This window comes from Aplysia californica, unplaced genomic scaffold, assembly GCF_000002075.1.
Source record: "Aplysia californica isolate F4 #8 unplaced genomic scaffold, AplCal3.0 scaffold00072, whole genome shotgun sequence".
NCBI classification, from domain to species: domain Eukaryota; kingdom Metazoa; phylum Mollusca; class Gastropoda; order Aplysiida; family Aplysiidae; genus Aplysia; species Aplysia californica.
In genome coordinates this window covers 1,714,129-1,741,654 of record NW_004797342.1, presented here as the reverse complement: position 1 = coordinate 1,741,654, position 27,526 = coordinate 1,714,129, and the positions used below count along the sequence as shown (strand labels likewise).

At 40.6% G+C, this 27,526-nt stretch overlaps 1 protein-coding gene across 2 annotated transcripts in view; it reads left to right on the top strand.

Moving 5' to 3' along the window:
- LOC101851631 overlaps nt 1-27,526 on the top strand; it is a 96,026-nt gene that overhangs the window by 2,086 nt on the left and 66,414 nt on the right. For both annotated transcript variants that reach the window (XM_035968651.1, XM_005093935.3), the window contains exons 2-9: nt 2,839-3,041; nt 4,066-4,141; nt 4,817-4,927; nt 6,042-6,083; nt 11,279-11,356; nt 16,444-16,525; nt 22,118-22,263; nt 25,968-26,134. In XM_035968651.1, coding sequence (XP_035824544.1) covers nt 2,851-3,041; nt 4,066-4,141; nt 4,817-4,927; nt 6,042-6,083; nt 11,279-11,356; nt 16,444-16,525; nt 22,118-22,263; nt 25,968-26,134 — 893 coding nt within the window. In that variant the 5' untranslated portion in view covers nt 2,839-2,850. The remainder of the gene's footprint in view (nt 1-2,838; nt 3,042-4,065; nt 4,142-4,816; nt 4,928-6,041; nt 6,084-11,278; nt 11,357-16,443; nt 16,526-22,117; nt 22,264-25,967; nt 26,135-27,526) is intronic.

The window sequence follows — 27,526 nt, the reverse complement described above, 5'->3', positions numbered from 1 at the left end:
TGTAAGTGTTCACACCTTTATTCTGCGTCCTAAATAGTTTAGCATACTGCGACCCCAGTGCTTTCTTGTTGTATCTCCATTTTTAGTACCAGTGAAAACAGCTCATAACAAAATGTGAGCCTACGAAGATGTCACATTTTCACTGTTAAAGCATCGAGGTCGCGAACGGTCTGCACTAGGCTATTACAGCCCTCTTCGCCTTGCACCAAAACCAGCGCTGCCTCTCGCTTCCTCCACGTCCAGAGTTCACACCGCGAGCGGGGTGGATTACCGGTAGATCTTGCATCTTGGTGCAGACGAGCGGTGTTTGCCTGACGAGCGGTGTTTGCCTGACGAGCGGTGTTTGCCTGACGAGCGGTGTTGTACTGACGAGCGGTGTTGTTTTGCCAGGGCGGTAATTGGACTCAAAGCCAGATTTATTTGCACGAGAGCAAGCCCTTAGCACAAAGCAATACGAGACGCAAAGCAGGTCTTGGGACCAAGTGCTTTGCTCTGCTGCGATTTGAGTCTTGTCTGCCATCCGCTGCTCGTATGCCTTCGAATAATCGAACAGACTAGTTTGTGGTGCAGTGACACTGTGCGCGGAGTCTCTCTCTCTCTTTCTGACGTTTGGGGTTTCGCGGATTGCTAGCAGGGAGGGGAAGGAAGAGGGGGTCAGACACGAGTGGCTTCGCGGATTGCAATTTGGTGTGGGTACTTGAACCTTAGGCTAGACTCAACGTATCATGCTGGTGATTTGATTTGATGATTTGACCTAGTGATTTGAGGCTTGTGACTTGAACTAGGGTCTTGCGAGCGTGTTTGCTACCGGGGTACAGCTCTAGTATCGAAGGCCTTAGCAAAGTCTAGATAAATGGTGTCGACACAGCCATCTGCCTCAATGATTGAAGTCCATAGGTCGAGCACCGCTAACAGGTTGGTTGAACAACTTCTGCCGCTCATGAAACCATGTTGACAGTTGCTAAACAGATCATTTTGCTGGAAATGTTTTATGAGCTGATCTCTGATGATGGATTCTAATACCTTACAGGCCACACTCGTTAGACTCACTGGACGATAGTTTCCTGGGGTGTTTTTTTTGCCTTTTTTGAAGATAGGTGAAACATGGGCTAGCTTCCACTCGGATGGTATAACTCCTTCCTGCAGTGACCTATTCATTACAGTTGCCAGCGGGGTAGCTAGTTCAGTGGCACATTGTTTGAGGATTGATGATGGGATGTTGTCTGGACCTGGGCTTTGTTGGGATTTAGCTTATCAAGCCTCTTGAGCACATCTTCATTAGTTATAAGCATGTCTTCAAACTTGCAGTCAACATCTCTGTGTTGAAATTCAGGTATTTCTCTTGTGTCCTCTCTCGTGAAGACTGAGCAGAAAAAACTATTGAGAACCTCGGCTTTATCCTTGTCCGTGCTTGCCACACTACCATCATCACAGACCAGGTCCGCAATACCACTCCTTGTGTTTAGTTTGCTCTTGGCATATTTGAAAAATGCTTTGGGGTCTTGCTTGGATTTTTGGGCTATCTTTCTTGCGGCATTCCCATTTGGCTTGGTTTCTTGCTTTTGCGTAGTCTGCATAGTCCTTACCATCTCTTGTCTCCATATACCTTTTGTAATCTCCCCTGATGATGATTTGATTCAACATGACCTTTAAGTCTTACTTGAACAAAAGTTGAATCAGGTATCTTTCTCAAACGGTAGCGATATTGACAGCTCGGCGTTGGCGATCAGAAAGAAAGTTCTCAAGGCTAACTCGCCCTCTGTGTTGTCCCCCACCCCACCACACCCTGTGGTGCGTTCCGTCTGCTTGCACACAAAGGAAACATACTACACCCCGCCCACGTCATACATTCACTCCGTCCATCACAGTGCAGTACAATGACCTCTCCATCCTCTCATCGGAGAAGTGAGAGGCGTGGTAGGCCTAGATAATCTAGACTAGGCTGGCCTATCACACGATGCGTTCTGCTTGTCTGTGCATGCCACACTCTCCCCACTCATTTAATCCGGCCTTCATTGTTGGCACATGTGGGCTCTCCCATTCTTTGTTTTGCAAGATCACCAACAAGTTTCTCAACTGGCGAGGTTTTACAAACAGTCTAGCACACACGTAGCGAAACATGCATATAAAGGGAACAGATTTTTAAGTCCTGAATTTTTCCTTGTATATTCTTTATATTTAGATTAAAGCACTTACCTAGTGGAATTCGTACATCATCAAAAGATTTCCACTTTCAACCAATTTCGTTATGTATGTACTGGACTTTATTTAGATGCATCTGTTATTCTAAACAGTTTTTTGGCTTTCCCCGTACCTACTTGTGGATTTTGCTTAGTATTTGCCAGTTTTTTTTGCAACTTCTACATGATTTAAATCGGATTCTATAACATTATTATATTATACTATATGATCCTCTATTTGTTATTTTGTTATTGAACCTGAATGTTAACTTTTGGAAGTTTGTTCCCTTTGGTCATGTGTTGTCTGAGTGGTATTACATTTTGTACTTTAAAAAAATCTAGGTGTTTTTATGCGTCATCGATACTATTTAGATCATTTAGGAGATGGACTTTGATCCTGCTCGTCAGGGCCAACACAATTGAGAGGGATGCAATGTCTGAGCAGAAAGACCTGATAAAAATTTTCCCCACACAGGTGTTCTACGTGCAATGGCGAAGTGCCAAACAGCTGTACCACAAATGCTGATTATCATGTTTTTAAAATGAAAGAAATTGTTTTGCTTCTTCAGAGGTGAGTTTTCTTTGATATTCTAAGAATCTCATCTCAATTTGATTTTAAAAATATTTGTTCAATTTTTCATCCTTAAAAAAACATCAGCAATCATCAACAATGTGCAGCCAAGATCACAATGACTATCCCCATCTGATGACACAGCGGTTCCTCCGAGATTATATCAGGCTTTGTGAGACAGAGGAAGAACAGAATTCCCTGTGCACATTTTCCCAAGATTCTGCTGAACAAAAACTTGTTGAGAGCTGTCAGTTTCTCTTGGAGAAACTAAAGTGTAATGGTGATCAAAGGTAAGACTCATTTTTAGCAGTCAGTTATTCTACTGGTTATAATTATAATATATTATAAGTGAGCTGCTGCTTTAACCGAGACAAAGGCCAAAAATATCAGTGTGACTAATAGCTCAAAGCTTGATGCTGCTTTTTTTTTCTCTTGGCTTTTGTATGCAGTCTTTCCTGTATTCAAATTTTACTCTTGCCTGTCCCATCCTTGCGATTGTTGAATATAATATTCTTCTATTCCTGTCTTCCTACAATTAGATGAGTGTACATAATTATTTGTCAAGGACTGTAACTGTCTCAGCTTCAGGTTCTTTTATCTGCCTCTGGTGGGCCTGAGTCATCTCAGCCTAATTGGATGAAGAAGAAGAAGGAAGAGACGATACAGAAGCAGTGAATTACTGCATACCTAGCATGTCTGGTGTGCCTACTCTTATCCACTCATCTCACTTACGATTTTAGTATGAGTTCTGGGCGGGGCTTATGGGTTATGAGTAGATCTAGTTATGAGGGATCACACACTTACCTCACCAGCAGCTGAAAATTGGTAGCTATTTGTCAACTGTGGGAGGGGCCTACGCAACATGATCGGTTGGAGGGACTACCCAACAACAACGAGAGGTGATTGAATTATGACGGCTCGCCCACAACGCCAGGGGCCAATGCACAATTTATGACAAAACGTAATTGAGTCACTAAGGTGGCCGTCTAAGACAGGTGTTATTGCTAGTGTGATAGGGGTTGAGAGTTAAAATATGGTGGCCGTCGCTGCGTTGGACAGGTGCCCGTTTTACACAGTTAAAATATATAGAAAAAACGCAAGGGGGGAAATGGCCATTTGTACAGGTGGCCATCTTATATAGAGGTGGCCGTCAGGGCAGGTTTTGACTGTATCTTGCGCTCTTGCTTCTGAGCATAGAGGGGGGTTTCACATTCTGCTAATGTGTATCAGAGATAATAATTTCTGCCTGTATCCACTTTTGTTTGACTGTAGTTCACTCTTGTATCACTTCCAAATGTCTTTTACTTTCCACAGGGAAGATCAGGAAAGACTGTTGGAGTTTTTTGTTTCTCTTGGTAAAAATGCGAAACTGGACTTGGATTGTCTGCAAGTATGGACGTTAGTCTTAGTGAGAATGTTATTTGTCTGTTGCCACTTGTTGATTACAGTTCAGATTATCTCATATGTTTATGGCTGTGGCTTTATTTTGTGGTCAACACATGTTTCTTTATGTTTAGAACACTAAAAAATGCATTAATATTTTTATGTGAGATGTGAGCATCTGGTCGTATTTGTTTTGTGATATCCACCTGGCACGCCGGTGCCACCGGTCACTCAGAGACAACGGGTTAATGACTAGTCTAGTGAGGTGAACTGGCTCTTTTAGGAGAACTGATTTTTCAGCACTATCTTGTATTGTTAGGTCATTTTATGTAGAGCATTGAGTTCCTGCCTGCTGTTGGCATCGCGGACCACTTATGATATCACAGTGTCAGAAGGAAGAGAAAGAGTGAGAGCTCCCTCTTTACTGATATGCTTGACTGTGGAAAGTCAATCCTTATGGGGTGGGTGGTGCTTTCTTCTGTCTCTGCTGGCTGTATCTAATCCCTGTGCAACACAACTAAACAACTGAGTCTGTGTCGTGTAGTAATACTCAGGGACATGCCCCAGTTACCACCTGTCTTAAAGCTACATCATTGACAGTGCTCAACTTTGCTTTTCACCCTGAGTTATCATTAATCACTTCCACAGAAAACATTGGTAATCATTGATATATCTGTTACAGAGTAAGGAGACAAGTGAACCCACCATCTTCCCTGAAATTAAAGGCATTACTGGCAAAACGCTGAAAACTTGTCCTGCAAGCCAGTCAGGGAATAATATCACAAAGTATGAGGTATGTTAAGAAGAAATAAAGGGTTTGAAAGATGTTTTTAAAAAATATTGCCACTTCACTTACGTCTGGAATTAGTTTTTGGAAGACACTATTCTACTTTTAGTCCGACAGGTTACCCATATGAAGTGTTGAAGGTCCATGTGATGGATTGTATGTACAGTACCAAAGTTTTTCAATAGACTTGGGGTTTATATTTATTATTGATATGCTGCAGTGTGCTGTATTGTAGTGATTTGTAAAAAATATGACTGTTTGTTCCTTTGGTCCTGCCTGTCCTTTATCAGTTTGTCTTTTTCTTTTCTCCATTTGACGTTGATGTGAACTGAAGGAGTAATGGAGATAACGCATGTCATGCTTTCTAGAAATATCTCATAATGTGTTGAGCATGGCAAATAGGTGCTAGGTCTTGACTCTAGTCTTTGAACTCAGTCTTTGGCTACCTTGGTTTGTATGAATGGAAAGCTTTCACTGTTTTTTCTCTTTGTTCAATATTCATGATAAAGGGTTCTGTCATGTTGAATGCTAGAATGGGCTGAAAGCTCAACAGTTACTGACCTTGAAATGTGACATGAGTGTGTTGTGGGTTGCATGAGTTGTTGGTCATTCTGTTATTTTTTTTCAATATGTCATGTAGCAAGTTGTCTTTGTCACCTGTTCACGACTCAGTTTTTCCAATTTATTTTTATATCAATATTCAGGTCTCTACCAATAAGTAAGAGTGGTCGGAGGTTCAGTAAAATAGATGTTCACTTTGTTACCTGAATTTCTAGTTTCTAACCCCACGCACTGGCAACATATATTCAGGTATTGTTTAAGTCTTTCGGATAATGGCTGATTCTTTTTACAGATGGGTGGCAGAGTGTAGCAGTTCCTTTTTGATTTTTAGATATATTGAGGTGGAATCACATTAAGAAATAAGAGAGAACATAGCTGTAACCTGATTTGTTTTTCTTTTTATAAATCTTTATATTTATGTTGTAAATGTTTTTACTTCTGTTAGATTTATTCATTTTAATATCCTATAGATTTAGTCTTAGCAGTGTATAAACCTTGTTGCACTTTACTCTTGTGATGCTTGCTCTCATAAAGATTTACGTTTTATCCCTTCCTTTAGAGCAAGGCGCAAGCTGTTTTGGAAAAAATACAAGCTCAGAGGGTATGTTCTTTGTTTTGTCTTGTTTAGTTTTGGTCAAGTGTAAGGCTCTACTGTGTTCAGTGTAGTCATTTGTGAAAGTGGGAAAATCAATTCTCCATATGGACCTTGGGCCAGAAGGGCATTCTGTAAGTGTTCTGGGAGTTTTTGAAATAATATAGGTGAGAGGGTGAAGGTCATAACTGTATTTATTTATAAGGATTTTTTTCTGTCTGCATTGATTCTGATCCTTGCTGGGATGTAAACTTGATATCACTGTGATCAACAATTAGTTTACCATGAAAATACAACAGTCTTGAATTTCAACATAAGCAGCGCCAGTAGCAGCAGTTGATCTCATTGTTGGAAAACAATCAGGCCATTATCTTATTCGATCTAGAGAGGTGGGGAAATCTCTGAGATCAAAAGGGGATTCTTTTACTCTTGGATTGTTACTGGTATTTAGGTGTATTAGGCTGGACGGCAATGCAATTTGATTCCTTGAATAATATATATGAACAGTTTCACAATGAAACGCAGCATGTCTATTTTTACGGTTTTGGGAAAGGTGAATTCTCTTCTTCATCTAAACTCGCACAAAAAAGTCAAGGAACAAAAATTCAAAGAAAGATTACTGAAGAACAGTGTAACCGAATTTATTCATTTTTTCACAAAAGATGCTTTTGATTCTCTAGATTAAGTGTGAACGATTTCAGATTTCAACAACAACGAGAAGTTTATGTAAAGTGAGTTTAAGTTACACTGGTCGGATTTCAAAAGTCTGAACAGCCAAAGTTCTTCATGAACATTGTCAATAGTGGATGTAGCCACTCCGTTTGATCAAACACTCGGCACAGCGTCGATGCATGGACAGGACATGCCTTCGGTGAACTTGTTGGGGTAGGTTCTGCACTCCTGGACGTGGTAGCCCAAGAGTTGTTGAAGGTTTTTTGCAGGAGGGTGGTTGCCCCTTATCCACCGGTCAATGTGATCCCAAATGTTCTCTGTTGGGTTCAAATCCAGACTACAAGCTGGTCAGTCCATGCAGGGGACAGCTCGCTGCTGCAGGAAGTCCCCCGTGCGCGATGTGGCACGGCGTTGTCGTCCTGCAGTACAGCCTGGGGTCCAATCTGCTTCAGGAGAGGAACAACAAGGGGATGCAGGATTTCCTCCCTGTACCTTGCCGAGGTCAAATTGCCCTGTATATGGTACACGGGGTCCTGTGGTGAGCTGAGAAGCTTCCCTACATCAGAACGGACCCTGCAAAGTAGGGCGCCACCTGCTGGATGCACTCAGGGTGGAACAGCTCTCCTCGGCGCCTCCAGACGTGGGCTCGCCTGTCTGGGTGCAGCAGGTTGAATCTGGATTTGTCCTAGAAGACTACCTGGTCCCAATGACAATGTGTCCACTGTAATTGGCGAGCAATCCACGCCTGGCGAGCTGCTTTGTTGGGCGGCATATGCCTTGGGCCATATTTCTTGCAGCCTCTATACGACTGATGGAGACACCCAAAGTCGATGTGCAACAACTGGGAACGTGGAGCCATCTTGGAGTCAGGTAAGGACTCGTCCTCTGTCGACGTCAGGCAGCGAGTGTTGTTGGACCATCGTGTTGTAATGAAACATGGCAGAAAAACGCTGGCTCATAAAGGGTTGTAAGTGAGCAATATTCACTGCTAAGACATCTGTTTAGCACGTGCCAAGCTTAGTTTTAGCTAACAGTCCCTATGCCTATATTGCTGAGTCAGAGAAATTTAGCCCATTTTTCATGCTTTTCGGCTATATTTCAGAATGCCCTGCGCCGTCGCTATGAAGCCGGTGCTGGCAAATTTGCTGTACAGACAAACTGTGTCTAGACGTCAGTGCGTGTGCCAAATTTGGTTGACTGATCATTACGGATTTGTGAGATATTGAAGTTTGAATTTGACAGGTGAAAACACAAGCTGTTCCTTGACTTTTTTGGGCGAGTTTATTTGCTGAATAATCTTGAGCGACTTTGTTTTTGGAGTAAACATGATGTAAGGTTTAGTGGATATTTCTTATATAATGAAATCTATGTTGGATTCTTATCCTTAAAATTGATGAGATCTCCGTACATTTTCGACAACGCACATATCTGCCTTGTACATTTAAAAGGAGTGGGAAGAACTGCTGACAAACTTTTATCAATGACAAGTGAAGTCATGTGACTTGAGGAAAAAACTTGACTGGCGCTCAGAGGATATGTCTCGGTTTGTCAAAAAGGGTCGACTGCTTTTGTTGTGTTTTGTTAAAAAAGTATCACTGTCTATTTTTCAAAGAGGGACAAAATCACTTTTTGTGGAAAAAGAATTAAACTGTACAATATGACTCACCTTTCCAGATGAATTTAGAGAGATGCTTGTTTTGTGATAGTTAAGTCATCATAAGTACAAGAAGTTTGTCCGTGTTGAACCTGTTCTCCAGCAGATGCTGGGTCTCCGCTTACTCTTCTGTTCTTTAAGAAAAGAGAAAGTATAAAATCTCTTTCCAAAAGACACCTTGTTAAGCTTTCACTTTACTTGGTATTAAATAACAATCTCTAATTGTGGAAATTAATAATTTCCCCCCTATGTGAGAGATGTAACTCACATGAAATTTAAGATGAATTTCACTTTATTTTCTTTTGTCCGGTCCATACTTTGTCCATCAAAGGAAATTGTTAATTCCTCCCAACCTGACTCGGCCCAGTGACAGACATGCAATGTTTGACCCGTGATAAGAGATATGTGCACAACCTGTACTTTTTCATTATGGAAATTTTATTCTTTTAAAATAATTTTTTTTTTTGGTAAGTGTTTTATGGCGCTCGCAACTGCATAAGGTCATATGAGGGCGCGGGACACATTAAACATTTTCCGTTGGTGGGAATGGCAGCTGCAGCCTAGTCTTATTGATTTTGGACCACCAAAGAATCTTTAATGTGCGCAACTTGCACACTGGGCCTCAGAGATTTTTCGCCCTTATCCGAGAAGGCAAGGTGTAGCGTACCTTCCATAAGATCAGGGGTGTGGCTGAAAGACAGCAGTGAGAAGGAGTCATGGAGTAGCAGTAGAAACTTCAGAAAGGCTGCAGAAAGAGTCAGGAGCCCAGAGGAGGGTTCAAAGGGGAGGGGGGAGGTAGTAGAAAGTGGAGACGAAAACAGACGACAGAACATTGTTTGAGAACAGGAAAGGAGGTGAAAGGAGAAAATTTTAGAGCAGAAAATTGTCCTTCACTATCCGGATTCGAACCTGTGACCATTGAATGAAAGGTGAACACCTTAACCTCTAGGCCACGAGAGCCCCCGAAACTTTATTTAACAAATGAGTGTTTTATATGATGTAATTTGGGCCAATGACCTTAAACACTGAATAAACTTACTTACTTATGTACACTTTGCTTGGTATCTAACAATTGGCATCTTGATGGCAAGTTATTCGTGGTTTGTTTGTAGGGTGCTATTGACAGGTTTTACTTCTTTACTCTCTGTGTCTGTTGTTTGTGTGTGTGCGTCTTTCTTTTTCCTAACACTGGATTACCATTATTACATCAACATGTTTCTTTGTAACTTAGTAAAAGAGATGGAAAGTCAAATAGCACGATCCCTGATACTGTTTGTGAAATGTGGTGTTAGAAATGGAGACCAATGTCATAGTGAACAAGAAAGTCATAATATGAGTCTTCATGTCTGAATGAATCATCATCATCCGGTGCCTTGTGGACTGGCGTGGGTGATCATGGACCTCCACTTCACTCTGTCTTGCGTTGTAGTGATGGTGTCTGTAGTTCTTGCTGTTCCTAACCATGTTGTCAACTCGTCCAGTATCTCTTCCCTCTTTTTGCCTTTGCCTCTCTTTCTATCAAACTTGCCTGTAGTTACAATATTCTCCAATGCTTCTTTCCGCATTGTGTTTCCAATGAACTTTGCCTGTCGCTTTTGTACATTCGTCATAAGCTGTCGTCTGCAATTTGCTTCAACCAAGACTTCTTCGTTTGTTATTCTAGCTGTCCATGGGATACGCAGCATGCATTTTATGAACCACAACTCTGTTGCAGAATGATACTTAACTGCTGTTGCATTACCAGATGGCTGTCTGTTTTTCCCTCTTGGGGGCTGGGAAATCAAAGGGCTGCCAATCATTAGGAATTGGGCAAAATCATTCAGGTTTTTAAACCTTTTTTTAATTTTAGGAAAATACCATCGTTACACCCCCATCCTGACTCTGATTTTTATATATATGTATTAGCCGTTCGGGTACTCCAAGTTAGAAAACAGTCAGATCCTGACAGTCTGCGTCACTAGGTCACATGCAGCTGTCTGAGACTTTAACACCTTCTGTGCACAGAGCTCTTGAAGTTGCTCTGTGGAACTGTGCCCTTAGAAAAACATTAACTGGGAGTAAGGTCAACATTAGTTTGACAAGGTGTTAAAAAATTCCTGCGCCTTTGCATTGCAGGCGACGGCTTAGTCCAGTGAGAGAATTTTAAACCCCCCCCCCCCCTAAAACAAAAAAAGATGTGTGGCATTTTGTGTAGTGATGCACAATCAGGATCAAATGCCAGTGACCCATCCTGTTGGTTTCTTTCATTTTTGCAAGAGTCAAGCCAACAGTCAATAAATAACACCCCCCCCCCCCTCTCCGCGACCTTCTGTTTCCCTAACTTGACATGGACCAACCCGTTGGTCCTCTTTCATCACTCCTTTGTTTACATTGCAGTAATCCTATGACCCCTGTCCTTGACACCCCAGGGAAAAGGACTGTTCTTGGCTAGGTTATGAATTTATCTAGCATTTTTCTTCATTTCTTCTTCCTAGCTCTAACAAGATTACATTGAAAATGGTTACAAAATATTATAGGAAGCAACCGGGGGAAAACCTGAAATTTTTTTGTTCTTGATGAAAAAGCACTGTTTCTTATTATGGCTTTTTTTTTTTTGGAGGCACGCCATCTTGCTTTTCCAAAGCAGAAAATGACTATTATTTTGCTAGTATGCTGCTTTTCCTCCTTTGTATCTTGCATCATATCTTAATCTTACTTTGGCAGTCTAGTGTAGATGGTCTTGGTCTACTCGTTACACCTCCAACCTACCAGGCCATCTCTTCCTCCTGCGTTATGTCAATTAATTATGTATCCAGTTTTTTATTCTGACATGTTTTTTCTGTTCACCAAGACTTAAAATTTTTTTTTTTTTTTAACACTAACTTTCTCTTTCTTACAGAAAGACCCTTTAAAGAAATTCAGAGAAACTGCCAGTGTGTGTGAAAAGAAACTACTAGAACTGGAAAACAGGAGGAGTGTAAGTTTCTCTTATCACTAGCCATTGAGAGCACATTGATGGCGTTCATTTCCTTTTCTTTTTCTATTTTGTAAAAAAAATTATAAGGACAAGGAGTGCATTATTTGTGGCTTTTTGTGATGTTCTTTGAATTTAAAGTGTGTACTTTTCACAAGTATGATATAGCTTCTGTATAACTCATCTTTTTTCTCTAGTTGTGTATTTTTGGAAGCTGAATCTCTCATGATTCTAGCTTATGCAATTTATCCGGTAGATATATTTTGATTTTGTTAATCAATGAACAAATATTTGGAATCCAAAATGGGTGTGGAAAAGGAGGAGGGGTGGGGGGGGGGGAGGGAGGGGAAGAATTTTACTTGTCAATTGTCTTTGACCTGTTGCTAGGATGGAGCCCACAAAGGTGAAGTGATGCTGAATAGGATTTTCCGTTGAAACACTACCCTCTTCATCGTCCTGATGGTTTTGAAAAAAATTCTGTGTATTACAACACATCATGGCATCTTGCTTGGAATAAACCTGCCCCTCCAGTCACTCTGATTAAGTCAATCTCAATGCAGCAAGCAACAGTTCTTCACTCTTTAACTCCGAGCGAATGATGGAAGAGTTCACACACTCACACACACACGTGCAAACACACACACACACACACACTCTCTCTCTCACATGCAAACTCACCCACACACACACACTCACACACACTCACTCACACACACGCTCACACTCACACACTCACATTCACACACACTCACACACACGCACACACATACACACCTCACACACACACTCAAACTCTTTCTCTCTTTCTCTCTCTCTCTCTCTCTCTCTCTCTCTCTCTCTCTCTCTCTCTCTCTCTATCTCTCTCTCTTTCTCTCTCTCTCTCTCTCTCTCTTTCTCTCTCTCTCTCTCATACATGCGCACACAAACACACACCCACACACACACACACTCACACCCACATGCACACTCACACTCACACACACACGCACAGACGTACACAAACACACACACCCGCGTTTACATACATGGACGTTCACACACGAATAATTATTGGATAGACGTACAAATGATGTTTTTCTCGTGCACGTGACAGTGATTAAATGAATTTTAATAACTGTTGATTCTTGCTGTTTTTAAAGATAAAATGTTTACTTCTAACAGATGTCTAATATTCAGAATTAAAGGGTGTTTAGTGTCAGTAATGATCTTCTTTGCTGCTTTCCCAAGATTGATTATGTAAAGCTTAGTGAAAGAAAAGAGTGAACTATTTATAGCTGCTTTCCGTTTAAACTTTCCAAATGTAACTGTGGTTGTTCAGAGATGTTATGGTCATAATATGAAATGCTAGAATTAATTAAGCTTTCAAGTGTTGCCCTGTGAGCTTTTGCCAATATGTGGGTACCTAAAATGTTGCTCAGAGGATTGATGATACAGTTTTTAATATTTCGTTTTTACTTGAATTTTTCTATTCATGTATATCTCCTCCTATAAAAACATGTATTTACAAACCTACAGACGGCATGCTAAGCTGTGTAACTGGCGTTTACGTAACATCAAGTCAAATTCCTTCAGACATAACTACAGGATAATCCAAAAAAAACTTTACAACTTTTTTTGTAAATATTTTCCTGATATTCATTTCAGATGATTCCACTAAATAATTCTGCAGTATAATGGGCATTAAAAAAACAACTCATTTTTTGCTTTTGTCCCTTTTTATTACGCTGTGCCCCAGTACGCATTACCACAAAATGTTGTAACAATTGCGTCATATTGCAAGCTACTGCAGTCTAACAGGCCAACTGCAGTTTGCAGACATTATTTTTCAAGCTCCTTTTGTTTATCCAAATCATGGTTCAGTTTAATAAGGAGCTGAGAGCATTTTGTATTGAACATTACCTCTCCACAAAATCACCATCCCTGACATTTCGTAAGTCCGCACAAGATACAGGAAGAATGCTAAAGTATCATCAAGGCCTTCTTTTATGGGTGAGAAAATTCTGTCAGTTTGGATGTATAGAAAATGAAAACAAAAAATCTCCAGAAAAAGCGACCGCTTCAGGTCGAATGCGCACTATTCAAACCCCTCTAAACATCGTCAAGGTGCAGAACTCAGTCGCTGAATCTAATGAGACATCTGTCCGCAGACGATGCCTGCTGCTAGGACTTTCGTACATATCGACAGTCCGTTTTCTTAAAGTAGATCTTAACTTACGCCCATACCATATTCATGTTAGGCAAACGTTTCGTGAGACTGACCGGGGACAGAGGACGGCAATGTGTCGGTGGTTCCTCGACCGCCTTGGAGAACGCGAGAGTTTCTTAGATGACATCTGGTTCAGTGATGAAGCACATTTTCAACTTTCAGGATATGTAATCTCCAAAAATGCTGTCTATTGGGCATCCCACCCTATGCTGTCTCTTGGGCATCCCACCCACCTCCATTTTTTTACTGTCTCCAGAAGCCACTCAATGCTGAAAGGTGTACAGTGTGGGTGGCTTTAACTGATTCCGTCCATGATTTTTTCAGGCTCAGGACAGAATTATTTTTCCCTGTTCAGTTTTAGACTTGGGGTGCATCTATTTAATGCATTACTGTGAAGCTCTAAGTTACTCTAATATGTATTGTCATATACCAAACTGATGGGAATAAATAGAAGAATCTGTTTATATCAATAACAATGACCTATAATCTGTTTGTATTGAATTTTCCTTCTGACAAAAACGAATGAGAAAAAAAAATTGCGCAACAGCTCTTCTAAAATTTCGACTTACTGCTTTTTCTCAGCTCTACAAGTCCTTATAATCCATAGGAATCAACACAACATTGTAGCAATATCACCCTAGCACACATTTATGCAAGAATTTCACAAATTTAGTTGAATATCTTTCTTTGAAGAGCCTTTTTATTATACCAGGCTCCGTGTTGTTTACCCTTTGACCTAGCCTACATCGCAACAACAAAACAACGATTTTTGGAAGAATTTTGCGGAGTTTCGATCGATATTGGTGCTCAGAGATTGAGGTCAGGTTAAAAAGTAGGAACTATGTTAAAAAGTGCACCTTTGTTTCGGATTTTGTTGAGCCGCTCACAGCGGCCGAATGGAGGCAGCGGAAAAACTCAGAGCCGCTGTCAGCGGCCGAATGGACGGAATCAGTTAAGCACTCATGGTTTGGTGGGTCCCCCTTTTTTTTAAAGACGCAGACGGACATGTTGCAACTGTGAACACAGACCGATATATCGAGGTGCTGAAAAAATTCTGGACGGATCTGGGGAGACACCGGCACTTCAATCACAGGGACCAGTGGTTCATGCAAGATGGAGCCAATTCCACACGTTTCTGTCAGATCAATGACATTGCTAGCTGACCACTTTGGAGATCATGTGATCAGTCGCACAAGTGAACACATTTGGGCTCCGCTTTCTCCTGACCTGAATCCTTTAGACCTTTTCTTGTGGGGCTATCTGAAGGACAGGATATTTCAAAACCAGTTTGAAATCATTGAAATTATGAAACAAGCCATCCGTGATGAAGTGAGAAACATTCCATGGGAACTGTGTTTGGCCGTCATCGAGCATTTCAAACGACACGTTAAAAGATGTTTGGAGTCCAAAGTAACAAAAATGTTTGTTCTTTATCTCCCTTTATCACAGCCTTGGAATCAGTCAGGGCAGAGAGTAAACATTGAACGATATTATGCTCGTTCCAGGGCCCCAAAATGGCTGATAGAAATGAAGTCCCTGGGAATCGAAGTTGCCTTGCGAAATGACTTCACGAGTTATGCTTGAAAATGAACACCTAGAAGGCTCACAAAAAAAACCAACAACAGATATTGCACCACAAATAATGCAGTTATAGTAGTAAAAGTGTAGAAGGACGAGTTTTTCAGCAATTATTTCATTGTTGAACTTGACAACACAAAAAGTACGAACTCGACGTGTCATGTTTTGCATTCTAAAAATTCATCGATTTCAGAAATAAAAATATTTGTAAGATTTCTTCTGACGGGCCGACTGCTATTTCTATGCTCCCATAGCTGAAACATCATATAGAGCACAACATATGTACAACTTTCAAAGTTGTAGCACCATTTTTATTGGAATTGGAAAGGATTTTTTGAGGTATATGAAGAAGTCCCCAGCTATTGGCAAAGGCTCATGTAGAAAGTCTCCATTATGTTATTGTCTATATTGTCTGTTTCAAATAACTTTAATTTTCTTTAAAAACATAGCCACTGATTAGCCTTTTTTATAATACTGAGACCATGGTCGTTCCAGGACAGCTTGTTGTCTATAGTGATTCCTTAGTATTTGTATGCCTAGTTGACCTCAACGGTCTCGACTTTTATTTTTAAAGCTGGAACATTGTGGTCAGAAGGTCTAAAATATAAACAAAATCTCTTTGGTTTTACTCACATTTACTTTCATATACAATTATCCCCTCACCATGTGACAAATGAATTCGCTTCCTCAAAGAACTTTTTTATGTTGAAATGGATGAACCCTAAGCATAAGGTGGATGAATCGTCAGAAAATTTAGTGACGCTGTTATCTGTTTGAGTGTTTACTTAGTCACCAATGTACTTGGAAACTAGGGACTGGACACAACCCTGAGGTGCACCAGTAGTAAAGTTTCCTATTGCAGAATCAAACCCGTGTCTTCTGGAGAGCCTTACCTATACATCACAGTGGCTGGCTGATGTGACTGGTCAGTGTATACCATATTATCTTAAAAAAATGGAAATCGGCAGGAATAAACGTAAATTGTGTACTGATGAACAATGTCCATAGTCAAAGGAGAATTGATGCCCGGTGGAATCCTTTTATAACTTCTTCATTAAAAGTATAATGCGACAAAGGGGTCCTATAACATCATTTTGCCACCTGTTTTATGTTTAGGGGGGGGGGGGAGATGCGGTTACCAGATGTAATCTTGGTGAGATGATGTATTTATGTTCCACGAGGTGAGTGTTGGGAAGCTAAAATGTACAGGGCTTTTGATCCTGAATGACTTAATAGAATGAAACATGAACATTTTTTTCCAAATCTTTGCTTCCAATATGATGTCATGTCATTTGTTTATCCTCAGGAAATTGAGTCACTCTATGAGGAATTTAAAGACTGTAAGTCAAAACTACAAGTCCTGGAAACATCAAAAAGACAATTGCAAAGTAAGTTTTGGAACTTTGGCCTCCTTTTTACCTGTTTTATGAGTCATCTGTATATTTCAGTGTGATGTATGTCCATAAAACGGAACAAAATGGTCTACAAACTGGACCTTACTTCAATCAAACAAACAAACAAACAAACACACATACACACATACGCACTCACACACTGAGTGTGGGTGAGTGAGTGCGCGCGCATGCGCGTGTAGGTCATGTATCCCAACTCTGACGAAATCCAACCAAGTGCTCACATTTTAAAAATCCGTCAAAGGGCACAGTAAAATGATTTAGGAAAATGAGAACCATTTGTGAATCTGACAAGGTTACAGGAGAATCCCACTATTCGTTACAGAAGTTCTGGGCAGTCAAAGAATGCGCTTTATGTGGCGACAGTCATGAGAGACACACTCTATTGCTCGACGTTGAAATGTGATTTACTACCTTCTTGCCTTCTGGCGCTGTTCTCGAAGAATTTTATTTGTCGAGCAATGTGCTCCCCGTTTTGCCTCAGTTCACAATGGCTTGGAAAAGTCTGGACACACATCTGCATCACAGTTGGAAGTCCAACGGGTTCAGGCTGGGATTGTGTGAAGCTCACGCACAAGGTATACCGCAACTTCTGTTGAAGTGATTCTGGTTCCACTCGATGACTAGAGCTTACAGTGTGCTCCTTCTTGCTTGAACCACGGTCGTTTCCGCTCCTGAATCTTCCCAATGATCTTCAACACCAATCAAGAATCTTCACATATTAATCTACTACCACAGTTGCTATACCATAGTCTTCAAACATGAACCAGTTCGGACCAATTAATCCTACTGCAGCCCACGCATTCTGTGTGCACAGGTTGCGGTCAACGACATTGTCTGATATTTCTGAACTCCAGTGAATGTCATTTCTTGTGTTGACGTCTCTGTTTAAATAAAACTGGGCTTCATTACAGAACCGCTCTTTCTATGAATGAATGATCATTATCATTAACCTCTAGAAACCATAGCCACCGTTTGATCTGTTCCCTGGCGTGGGAACCGGAAATGGCTTGGTATATCGAAATGGCATGCCTTCAAATCGTGAGCGTGTATTAAAATTTTGTCAACAGAAATTTTTCGAAAGATGGAGTTCAACTCTCCGACGACTAACCATGTCGTTCACCTTTCCTTTTGTTAGACACAGATACACATGTGCGGCCTTTTGAAATCTACATACCTTCCAAGGATAGTGTTGTTTGATGGCAGACTGCAGCCCGTCCTATTGTTGAAGTTCGACAAAAACGTTTTGTTCTATGAGGCATGCCATTTTCACTTATTATCCTATCGTGAGTCTCAAGATCTACGCTTGTCCAGTTGCCCCTCCCCTTTACTTTATTTGTCTAAAATTGATAGCTTTCCATCTCTGACCGAGTTCCCCCGTCTTTGTCGTTATGCACCGTTACGTTACAAATGCGTCGGTCAGTTCCAACCTCTGTGTGATCCGTCTTGAGCTAAACATTGTACCGTTTCATCGAGTTTTACAACGTATGTGATCACATTCAAGAGAGTGGCTGATCTTTGACGCGACAGGCAGTTCAATGATCGCAACTTTTCACTCGTGGTTGATTGGCTGTGTCCGCCCGGGTGTTTGTTCCGTAAATAATGATTTGAAATGCGGCATCGTAGCCCAATGTTGACCGTCAGAGTGACTCAGAACGGGATCTTATTGGTCACTTTTGTATAGTATAATTCTGTTTTCTTATCTTAGGCGGAGAGTAAATTACAAGATGTAATTCGCATTTTCAAACTTACTAACTTTCAAATTTGATGTCGATCGTGTAACAAATGATTGTCAAGAGCTTTTGTTTGAACTTCACTAGAGTTGGAGCAACTGATACAGTGTGTGTGTGTGTGTGTGTGTGTGTGTGTGTGTGTGTGTGTGTGTGTGTGTGTGCGTGAGCGTGTGGGCATTTGTGTGGGTGTGTGTGTGTGTGTGTGTGAATGTGTGTGTGTATGTGTATATTGTATATATACATTCACCGGTGTGGTTCTCGGGGCCCTGTCCAAGAGACAGGGGAGCAAAGAATAGGACCACTATATCCGTACCGCGCATGTTGAAGAAGGCGACTAAGGTCAGCTGGGCAAAGGATTAGCAGCCCTTTCCCGTAAAACAAAAAGCAGCTACAAAAACATCAACAGCAAAAACAACACAACCGCCAACTCTGGAAGATGGAGGACCTTCATCACCGAAGAGAGGAGAGAATATTATGGAGTGTAGAATGACAGGGTGGTGAAAGCCGAAAGGAAGCCACCAAGCTGAGAAACCTCCTGTCGACCAGAAGACCAAAGATGACATGGAGGCGAGTGGTATGCGGGAATGGAAAAGGGGGGGACATCATGGACACAGCTAGAAAAGGATGCACAAGACAGGCTTCAGAAATGTTGTTGATGGCCTATGCTTCACTGGGAGTTAAAAAGGGCAAGAGAGAGATATATATACGTTGTATGTATATTATTATTCATATTATATATATAAATAAATAATATATCAGTGTCTGTGGTGTAGCGGTTACGTGCTTTTCCGTCGCACGCAGAAGACCCAAGTTTGATTCCCAAATAGAGAGAATCTTTATAGGGTGTCTCAGTCTTTCTTCTGGGATGTTGTTTCCTAATCAGCCCAGGTTGGCCCTGATAAGCAGGAACAAGAGTTTGCCTTCTAAATGATCCAAGCTGTGTTAATGGAGGCGTAAAACACCTAGCTTTCAAAATGAAAATAATGTGTATGTATAATACAGAAAGACACGTACACATACAGAGAGAGAGAGAGAGAGAGAGAGAGAGAGAGAGAGAGAGAGAGAGAGAGACAGAGAGACAAAAAGACAGAGAGACAGAGAGACAAAAAGATAGAGAGACAGAGCGAGAGAGAGGGGAGGGCAAAAGAGAGAGAGAGAAAAGGTAATGGTAGAGAGAGGGAGAGGGGGCGGAGTCAAGTACAATCCTCCCATTTCTCCGTTTTAACTCTCCTTCTCTAAAGCACTCGCTGTTATAATGTTAATATAGAGCAACATTTCGTTAGGTTTAGCTCACTAGCACTGTGAGAACATAATATAATACTCTATTGATGAGATCAGAATGATAAAAAACCTTGAACCAGGCCTCTCGTCGTGTAAGCTATTTATTTTACTTTGAAAGGCATGGTCACTTTTCCTAAAGAGCCCGGATCTGTCATTCCGCGTGTTTTCTTTTACTCATCCGTTCCTCATGTCACCCAACCATGGAACAGAACCGTACATTGAATGCATCTGGAATGCAAGCTCGGATGTTTGTACGTATTCGAGGGCCTCTTATTGAGGACCCAAAAGTGACACCGTTTTTCTGATAGGTCATACTCATACTGTACATGCTATTGCAAAAATGCTCTACAGTGTGCATGTCATGTCCTTCTGACCGGCTCGCAGGACAAACTGTTACGTTAGGTCGTAGGTCGCTTGAATATCTGATTGATGCATGTGGGATGATTTGTTAAAATGAATGAGAAATGAGGCAAAGGATTCCTTCTCTTTTCTGAGAGTCCGATTTTGAAGGATGCGAGGTTGACTGTGCATCGGTACGTTGTCTTTTCCAATGATACTTTATTACTGTAGTTAGTGCTGAAGCAATCTCTATTCTTTTGAAAGAAATGCTTGTTCTGTATGGGATTTTCATACGATTGAGCCTGCTAATGGTCTTCTGATTATGTTCATGAATGAACGTAACAATGCTATGCACTTTGTAGTGCAAGCCTCACCAGGACTACACTTTTCAACACTACAACTACTGGTAGCAAGCAAGAAGTTTATCAAGGACCACTAATCAAGTTTTAGATACTGGACAACTCCGCAAAGCATCCCTGGCACTATAATATAAAAGCGAAACTATACTCTACTGGTCCAGCACTAGACACACACAAATACATTATTGCAACACATCATTCCCATGCCTTTCCACCCACCCCCACCCCTCTCTCTCTCTCTCTCTTTCTCTCTCTCTCTCTCTCTCTCTCTCTCTCTCTCTCTCTCTCTCTCTCTCTCTCTCTCTCTCTCTCTTCTTTATTTCTATCTCTCTCTTTCTATCTCTCTCTTTCTCTCTCTCTCTGTCTCTCTCTCTCTCTCTCTCTCTCTCTTTCTCTATCTCTCTCTCAATCTCTCTCTCTCTCTCTCTCTCTCTCTCTCTCTCTCTCTCTCTCTCTCTCTCTCCCCTCTCTCTCTCCCCTCTCTCTCTCCCCTCTCTTCCTCCACCTCTCTCTTTTTCCCTCAGTAGGCCTTACTTACAAAATAATGACACGCATCATGATAATGGTAAGGACAAACATTGATAATAAACGTGAAATGAAATATGACTATGAGAGTAAAAACGACTCCTTATATCGTGCAATACACGCAAAAAGGGGAACTTAGCCTAGATTTACTTGCTCTGTAACCTACAAAAAAATGAGGGATCAGAAACAGGATTATTATGTTTTGTCAAATACAAAAGCGAATTACATGGTTTCATCAGTGGCAGTACTTCAAACGACTCTAATCGAAAGAAGAAATGACGGTGATCGTAAAGTACTGTTGGAGACCATAATAATATATCGCACGGCATTCACAACTAAGTGTTGACGTCATATGATATCATTTGTAGCAACGGGGTTTCGTTTTGTTCAAGACAACCCAAAATTTACAAAAAGAGGAGCCCTGTATCTTGCGTATATGTTCTCAACTGTCAGAAATACATAAATCTTGATAGTCTTGATCGTTTATTGTCTTGAAAGAAGAAAAGCTTGGGAGCACCACGATACTAAACATGTTAGGGTGACACGGAGACACATGGTTCTTTTCACGTTCTAATTATGGGCTAATTTGAAGAAAACGCGCCAACTTTTGAATAGGTGCCCTCTGGAAAACGCCTCTAACAGTGAATTCTTGTCTTTTTTAGAATGAAACTTCAAGCAATATCGATTCTTTAGATATTCAGGTACCGAAAAATGGACACAGTTAAAAATCGAATTTTCGACTCAAATATCATGTTTTGCAGACCCGTGATATGCCTTAATAGGAAAAAAAAAAGAACAAACCACACCCCGGAGCACCCGCCAACGTCCTGGTTGAGTTATGCATGTACGATCGAAACTGCTTTCAATTTTGATCATTTTTTTGCCAATAGCAAATTAAAGAAGTCTTTAAAACAAAATGAGTGGAGTTTTTCTTTTGAAAATCGGACCATTATCATGGAAAGTGTGCCAATTTTTTGTGTGGATAATAGGAATCGGACTCTCGACATCTCGCTTATAACGTAATTAAACGGTAAATAGAATATTACCCTTAATGTACTTGACTTTTATTGTTATGTATAGATTTTACATAAAACAACAAACAAAGTGATACCTTAATGGTTACGATACAACTATTATTAAGGATTTTATGACGTTTTGAAGCAATATTTGGAAGTTTGGTGGCACAAAATGCAGTGCAAAAATTTGGCCTAATCAGGGCGAAAATTGATTTACAAAAATGGTCGCTGCTTTTGAACTAACAAAGATAGCACAAAAATTTAAAAAGCTCTGAAAACAGAAAGCCAAGCTCTTTCCCATAATTCTAATTTCAGTGCCCTTGGAGAAGTTTGAAAATTTCACTGAAGTGCCTACTGGGAGTGTGAGTCACCACAAGCGAGAGGAGATTCTCAAGACATACATGGCCATGGAGAAGAATGAACAAGAATTGAAGGAAAACATCTTGGAGGGTGTCTTGTATGTGAGTAATGCAGGGCTGCTTTTTTTCTTTTCCGATAGTTGCTGATTTTGTACCTCTGTTCTACTGCCATACCGAGAAAAGTGTCAAAACTACTGAATATGCGATTGGTGCCGAAATCAAAAGAAAAAAAATGGCCCATTCGTCTGTGTCTTTTATGTAAATGCACAATTCTAAAAGTTCCTTACATGCATCATAGATCTAGCCTGTTAACTCCATCTGTAAAAACCCCCAACAAATTAGGATAGTGTTGACCCATTGATATTCTGTGACAAAAGATCCGTACTTGCCTTCGTAACTTCTAGGATAAGTACAAACATTTGTGGTAACTCTCAGCAATAAGTTGTGTTAGAAGCTTGCCAGATTGTGCTTTTCCTGCATTTGACCATTGTCCCTCTCTGCATCCATTGTGGGTTTTTTTCGGCAATACATTTTCACATGACATACGAATTAGAAATCTAGTTAAAATCTGGCTTGTCAAAATAGCGAATCTTTAGCCTTTCTTTCATACACTCATTCTTTCTGTCTATCTTCTGTTCTTTGCTGCAGCTGAAAAATATGTGCGTTAATGAAGAAAACTGAATTGTGAATTTTATGAATTTGGAAAGAAAATTGTTGTCAGATATGAACTTTTTTCAAATCTGTCAGGATCTAGTAAAATGTTCAGTAAGGAGGCTTGTTTGGGAGCAGGATAAGGCCCCCCACTTTAATTTGAAGAAACTCTGGTCAGTGTGAATGTATAAGAAAATCTTTTAAACGGCTGCTACTGGAGTGTCAAAGGAGACTGTCTCTTCATTTTTGTACGAATATAAACCCTATATTGTACGTAAAAGTCAGTTTTAATGTCAGTTGAAGGAACTGCCTTGGAAAATCTAGTAGGGTAACTCAAAAGAAAAGCAAGAAAGATAACTTCATAGTTTTTGCCAAATAAGTCCTCCTTTTATTGTAGAAATTGCCAATCTCCTGTGGTAACTAATGGTTACTCATCATCTATGATAGTCTCTTATTTTGCTGCGGCTGGAAAATCTGTGCTTTTAATTCATATACCTAGAAAAAAGAATTGTGAATGTAGAAAGAAAATCGGTATCAAAGCGAAACATTCTAAAGTCTGTCTTGGTCTAGAGAATATGTCTGTACCAAATGAGGATTCTACACAGGAGGGGACTGCGAGAATTACCTGGGAATCTGAAAAAAAATCGCCGAGACCCTAGAAAATGCACAAAGTCCTCGAAACCAAATCTGAAAAAGCTACTGAGTTCATATTTACCTATTGGGTTCGTGATATTACAATAAAGTCTATGGCAACAGGATAAGGCCATGGTACAAGAAACTGATGCTAAAATAAAAACGATAAGTGGAAGTGGTTTTGACGTTCGACAATCGAGTTCGTAAATGAGGGAACATTAGAATACTGTCTTGATGATTGTATTTCAAGGTTGGTGTTCCCGGATTTGTCGGATTTGTCAATGATGACAAATTGAATAGTGGCAATGAGGAAATGCCATTTTTAACCCTCGGAAAGCTCTATTTTGGATACCTATGATTCATGATGGCTTGTTGCTGATTAAAAACTGGTGCTGTGATTTAGCATTCTGAAAAAAGTCAGTACTTAGTCCATGATGCAGTTATTCACTGATTGCCAGGTTTTCAGCATCACTACATCCAACGCTCTCGCAGTCCTTCCAGCTCCGGCTATCAGTATATTATGCTCTCTTCTATTGTCACTTTTTGCGCTGCCGTGAGCCTTACTATAAAGGTTTTATAAATGTTTTGTCTTGCATGCTTTTTAAAATCCGTGATAGCTGAAACCAAACGTGGTTTTGGCAGTTGATGTTCTTCTTGCCTCTCCTGAGGCCCAGATCAGGATTCATTTTTGTAATTTAGGACAAAACTAGTTAAAATTGTCTGTCGTACCTAAGTCACATAGGACTTATCAGTGTCCTATGCTAGTGTCGGAAAATATATTTAAATCTATTGGTATGGGCTAGGGGATTTGAAGTCAGTTTGGCAGTCACCCTGCACTCAATTCCAGATTCAATACTGAAGGATAGGTGCCTTGAACGATAGCCAATAATTGCTTAAAAAAACCCAACAACAACATCCTTGTCTCATTTCATACACACTGTTCATCTTAACTTGTGAACACCCAAACACCCCCTTCCCCTCCCCTCATATAAACACACACAAGAGCATGCGCGTGTGCACACACACACACGCATGCACGCACGCACGCACGCACGCACGCACGCACGCACGCACGCACGCACGCACGCACGCACACACACACACACACACACACGTTTTCAAAGTATAATAACCCAATATCACGAAAAACAACGATCATCTTTTTTTTTCCTCTTTGTCTTTGTACGACCTGATTTTGGGCCAAAATACCTGAAACTGACCCTGAATCTACCTGAAATGGGAACTTTGAGTTAGGCAGCCCTGTAGTACCTGTCCATTCAATTTAGTAGCAGCCAATCATTTTTAGAAGCCACCCATCAACTAGTATATGTGAGACGTACTGACAAAACGAGTTACTTCTGGGATACAAGCCTTAAGGAAATAGATACATCATATATAGGTATGAAATAATAAAAGACAGGTTATAGTTAAAGAATATATAGCATCAATAGAAAATCTGCAAATTTGACCCTAATGTCGATTTTGGGCCAATATTTCCACTCGTGGATTACGAGAAGTAACTCATTTTGTAAGTATGCCTCACCTATATTTCTCTGTAATAGATTCCCATCTTCAAAGTAGTTGCCCATTGCTTTTAGTTTTAAACAGAAGAGGCTGTCCATCGACTATATATAGTAATTGTCAGTTGTAGCCTACCATCATCTGTTGTAGTCCCCCCCATTGATTGTAGTAACTAGGCTTTGGCTGTCTTAGCTGACCATCATCTGCAGTAGCTGCCTGTTGACTGTTGCAAACATCCATCAACAGCTCTGCCGTAAGCTGACAAAAAGCCTTTTTTTTTCTTTTTTTTTTTACTTCACAGCAGTTTCGAGAAAAAGAGTTTTTTTTATCAGCATAATTATTTAAAAATAGAGTGATTCCGAAATTTGAATTTGAATTCATTCAAAAACTAGTCACAGTTTCACTTTGATTTTTTCACACAAGTAAGGTTACTGATCAGACTTTCGATAAAAGCAAATATAATATTTTGATGCCAAAATGAAAAAAAGTCGTCTTGTCTGCTTACTGCTGAGCTGCTCTTACTCTAGACCGTTTGGTTGAGGAGCTTGGTTGACATGAAAATAATCAGGTTTCAAATCTGAATGAGGTCTTAATTTTTCAAGCCTTTGGAGAATACTTTACCTCTCAGCTGTATTCTATGATGGGGATTCTAGATTAATGCAAAATAAGGCGAAAAATGAGACAAGTAGTCACCTGTGTATTTGCCATTTACTGCTCCAAGTAGCTAGACTTCTATCAATAATGTTTGTTATCGAACTGCTTCATTTCTGGAGTGTTTGTAAGTGTGTATTTTATGTCTATTCGAGTGTGAGTCTGCGTGTGTGTGTTTGTGAGCTTGTTGAAGTATGTGTGCATGTGTTTGTGGTCACGTGGGCTTTAATGTAGGTAAGTCTCTCTGTGTGCGCTATGCTTGCCTTCATGTACATTCATACCTACATTTGTGTCTGTGTTTCCTCACATGTTTTTCCATGTTAACACTAAACCTATATAACTTTATCCAGAGTTCAACTGAAAGGCTTCGTGAATTTGTGGCATTCTTCAAGGAAGTTGAGGATTGTTTGGAAAGTTCTATAAAAAATTTGAGGCAGGCTTTCGCTTTTTCTCGGTGCACCTCGCTGCTGTTTGAGGACGACGATAAAAAGTCTCTCATGTGCAATTTGAGTGAAAAGTGAGTACAACTCAAGTTTTAAACTCTTTTTCAAACTGTTTAGCTGTCCACATTCCAAAAAAAGATCACAAATCAGATGACAGGCAACTTACTTTAATATTATGTACGAGGGACGTCCAGAAAGTTAGTACCTTTTTAAAATAATTATAAAAGAAATAATCTTCCCAGTCAAAACTAATTATTTTTTAATACCTCATATATATGACTACTTCTCCATGTAGTCACCAGAACTGTTGAAGTATTTGTCGTAGCGTGGGACGAGCTTCTGAATGCCCGGATCGTAGAAAGCTGCTGCTTCCGACGTCAGCCAATATCAAGTCTCTCCTGTGAGATCAGTGTCTGAGTCGAAGTCCTGCCCGGCCAAAAACTTTTTCAAAACATGCAGGAACAGATGAAAGTTACTCGGAGCCAGGTCTGGGCTGTACGATGGGTGCTTCAACTGTTCCCACCCCAAGGAGGTGATCAGGTTTTGGGTCGGTGCAGACTTGTGAGGAGTTGCTTTGTCGTGATGCAGAACAACACCGTTGCTAAGCATTCTGCTTCTTTTGTATTGAATCGCTCTACACAGTTTTTTAACCCTCGTCCTGCAGGAGCCGGGTTTATGTGGCCCGATAAGCCTATTTCGGCACCTCGACTACGTTCTAGTCCCGAATCAGTGTAGCCCCTGACTCAGCACACGTGCAGCGCGCATCATCTTACGTGTCACACGGGTCCCAAGTCGGATCCCCATTCACGCAGGTCAAGTGTGTGTGCGTCAGTCTGCTTGAGTCTGTGGGCGTTTGTGGCCTTTTTCTAGAACCGCCTGCATTGGTTCGTAATCAAGGCATGTGTCTCATTCAAAACATGCCAAGCTGGTAGCTCTAGATGTTCGTTCAATGAAATTATAGAAGAAATTGACCCACTTAGACATGAGGAGCTCGAAAGGATAGTCAGGAAACAAGACTTCCATTTTTCTATGCAAAATCTTTCAAATGAGCTTGATTTTGTATGAAATGATACTACCTGATAAAAAATAAGCTTGTTTGATAGTTTAGAATACCATTGTGCAGGTACAAAGAACAATTTGATTGTAAAACTTTCGGAAATTGACCTATATTATCCCCTTTCGAACCCCAGGTCATTCATAACAACTAGAGCATCCAGAAAGGTTATTCGAATGAGCGTAACTACTCGTAATATCTTATCAGCTTGTGAGAGGGGGTTATTCATGTGTTTGTAACACTCAATAAATAGAAAGCTATGAAAGATAGAGCGTTATTTTCATCATCGGTTAACACACTCCCGCGGTATTCATGGCGAAAACACACGTTTCCCGGCGCGCGCGCGCTGTACACCAACAGTACACACTGAGTGACCCCGGCGGCCTGCCCGGCACGTCCGACATAATCGGTT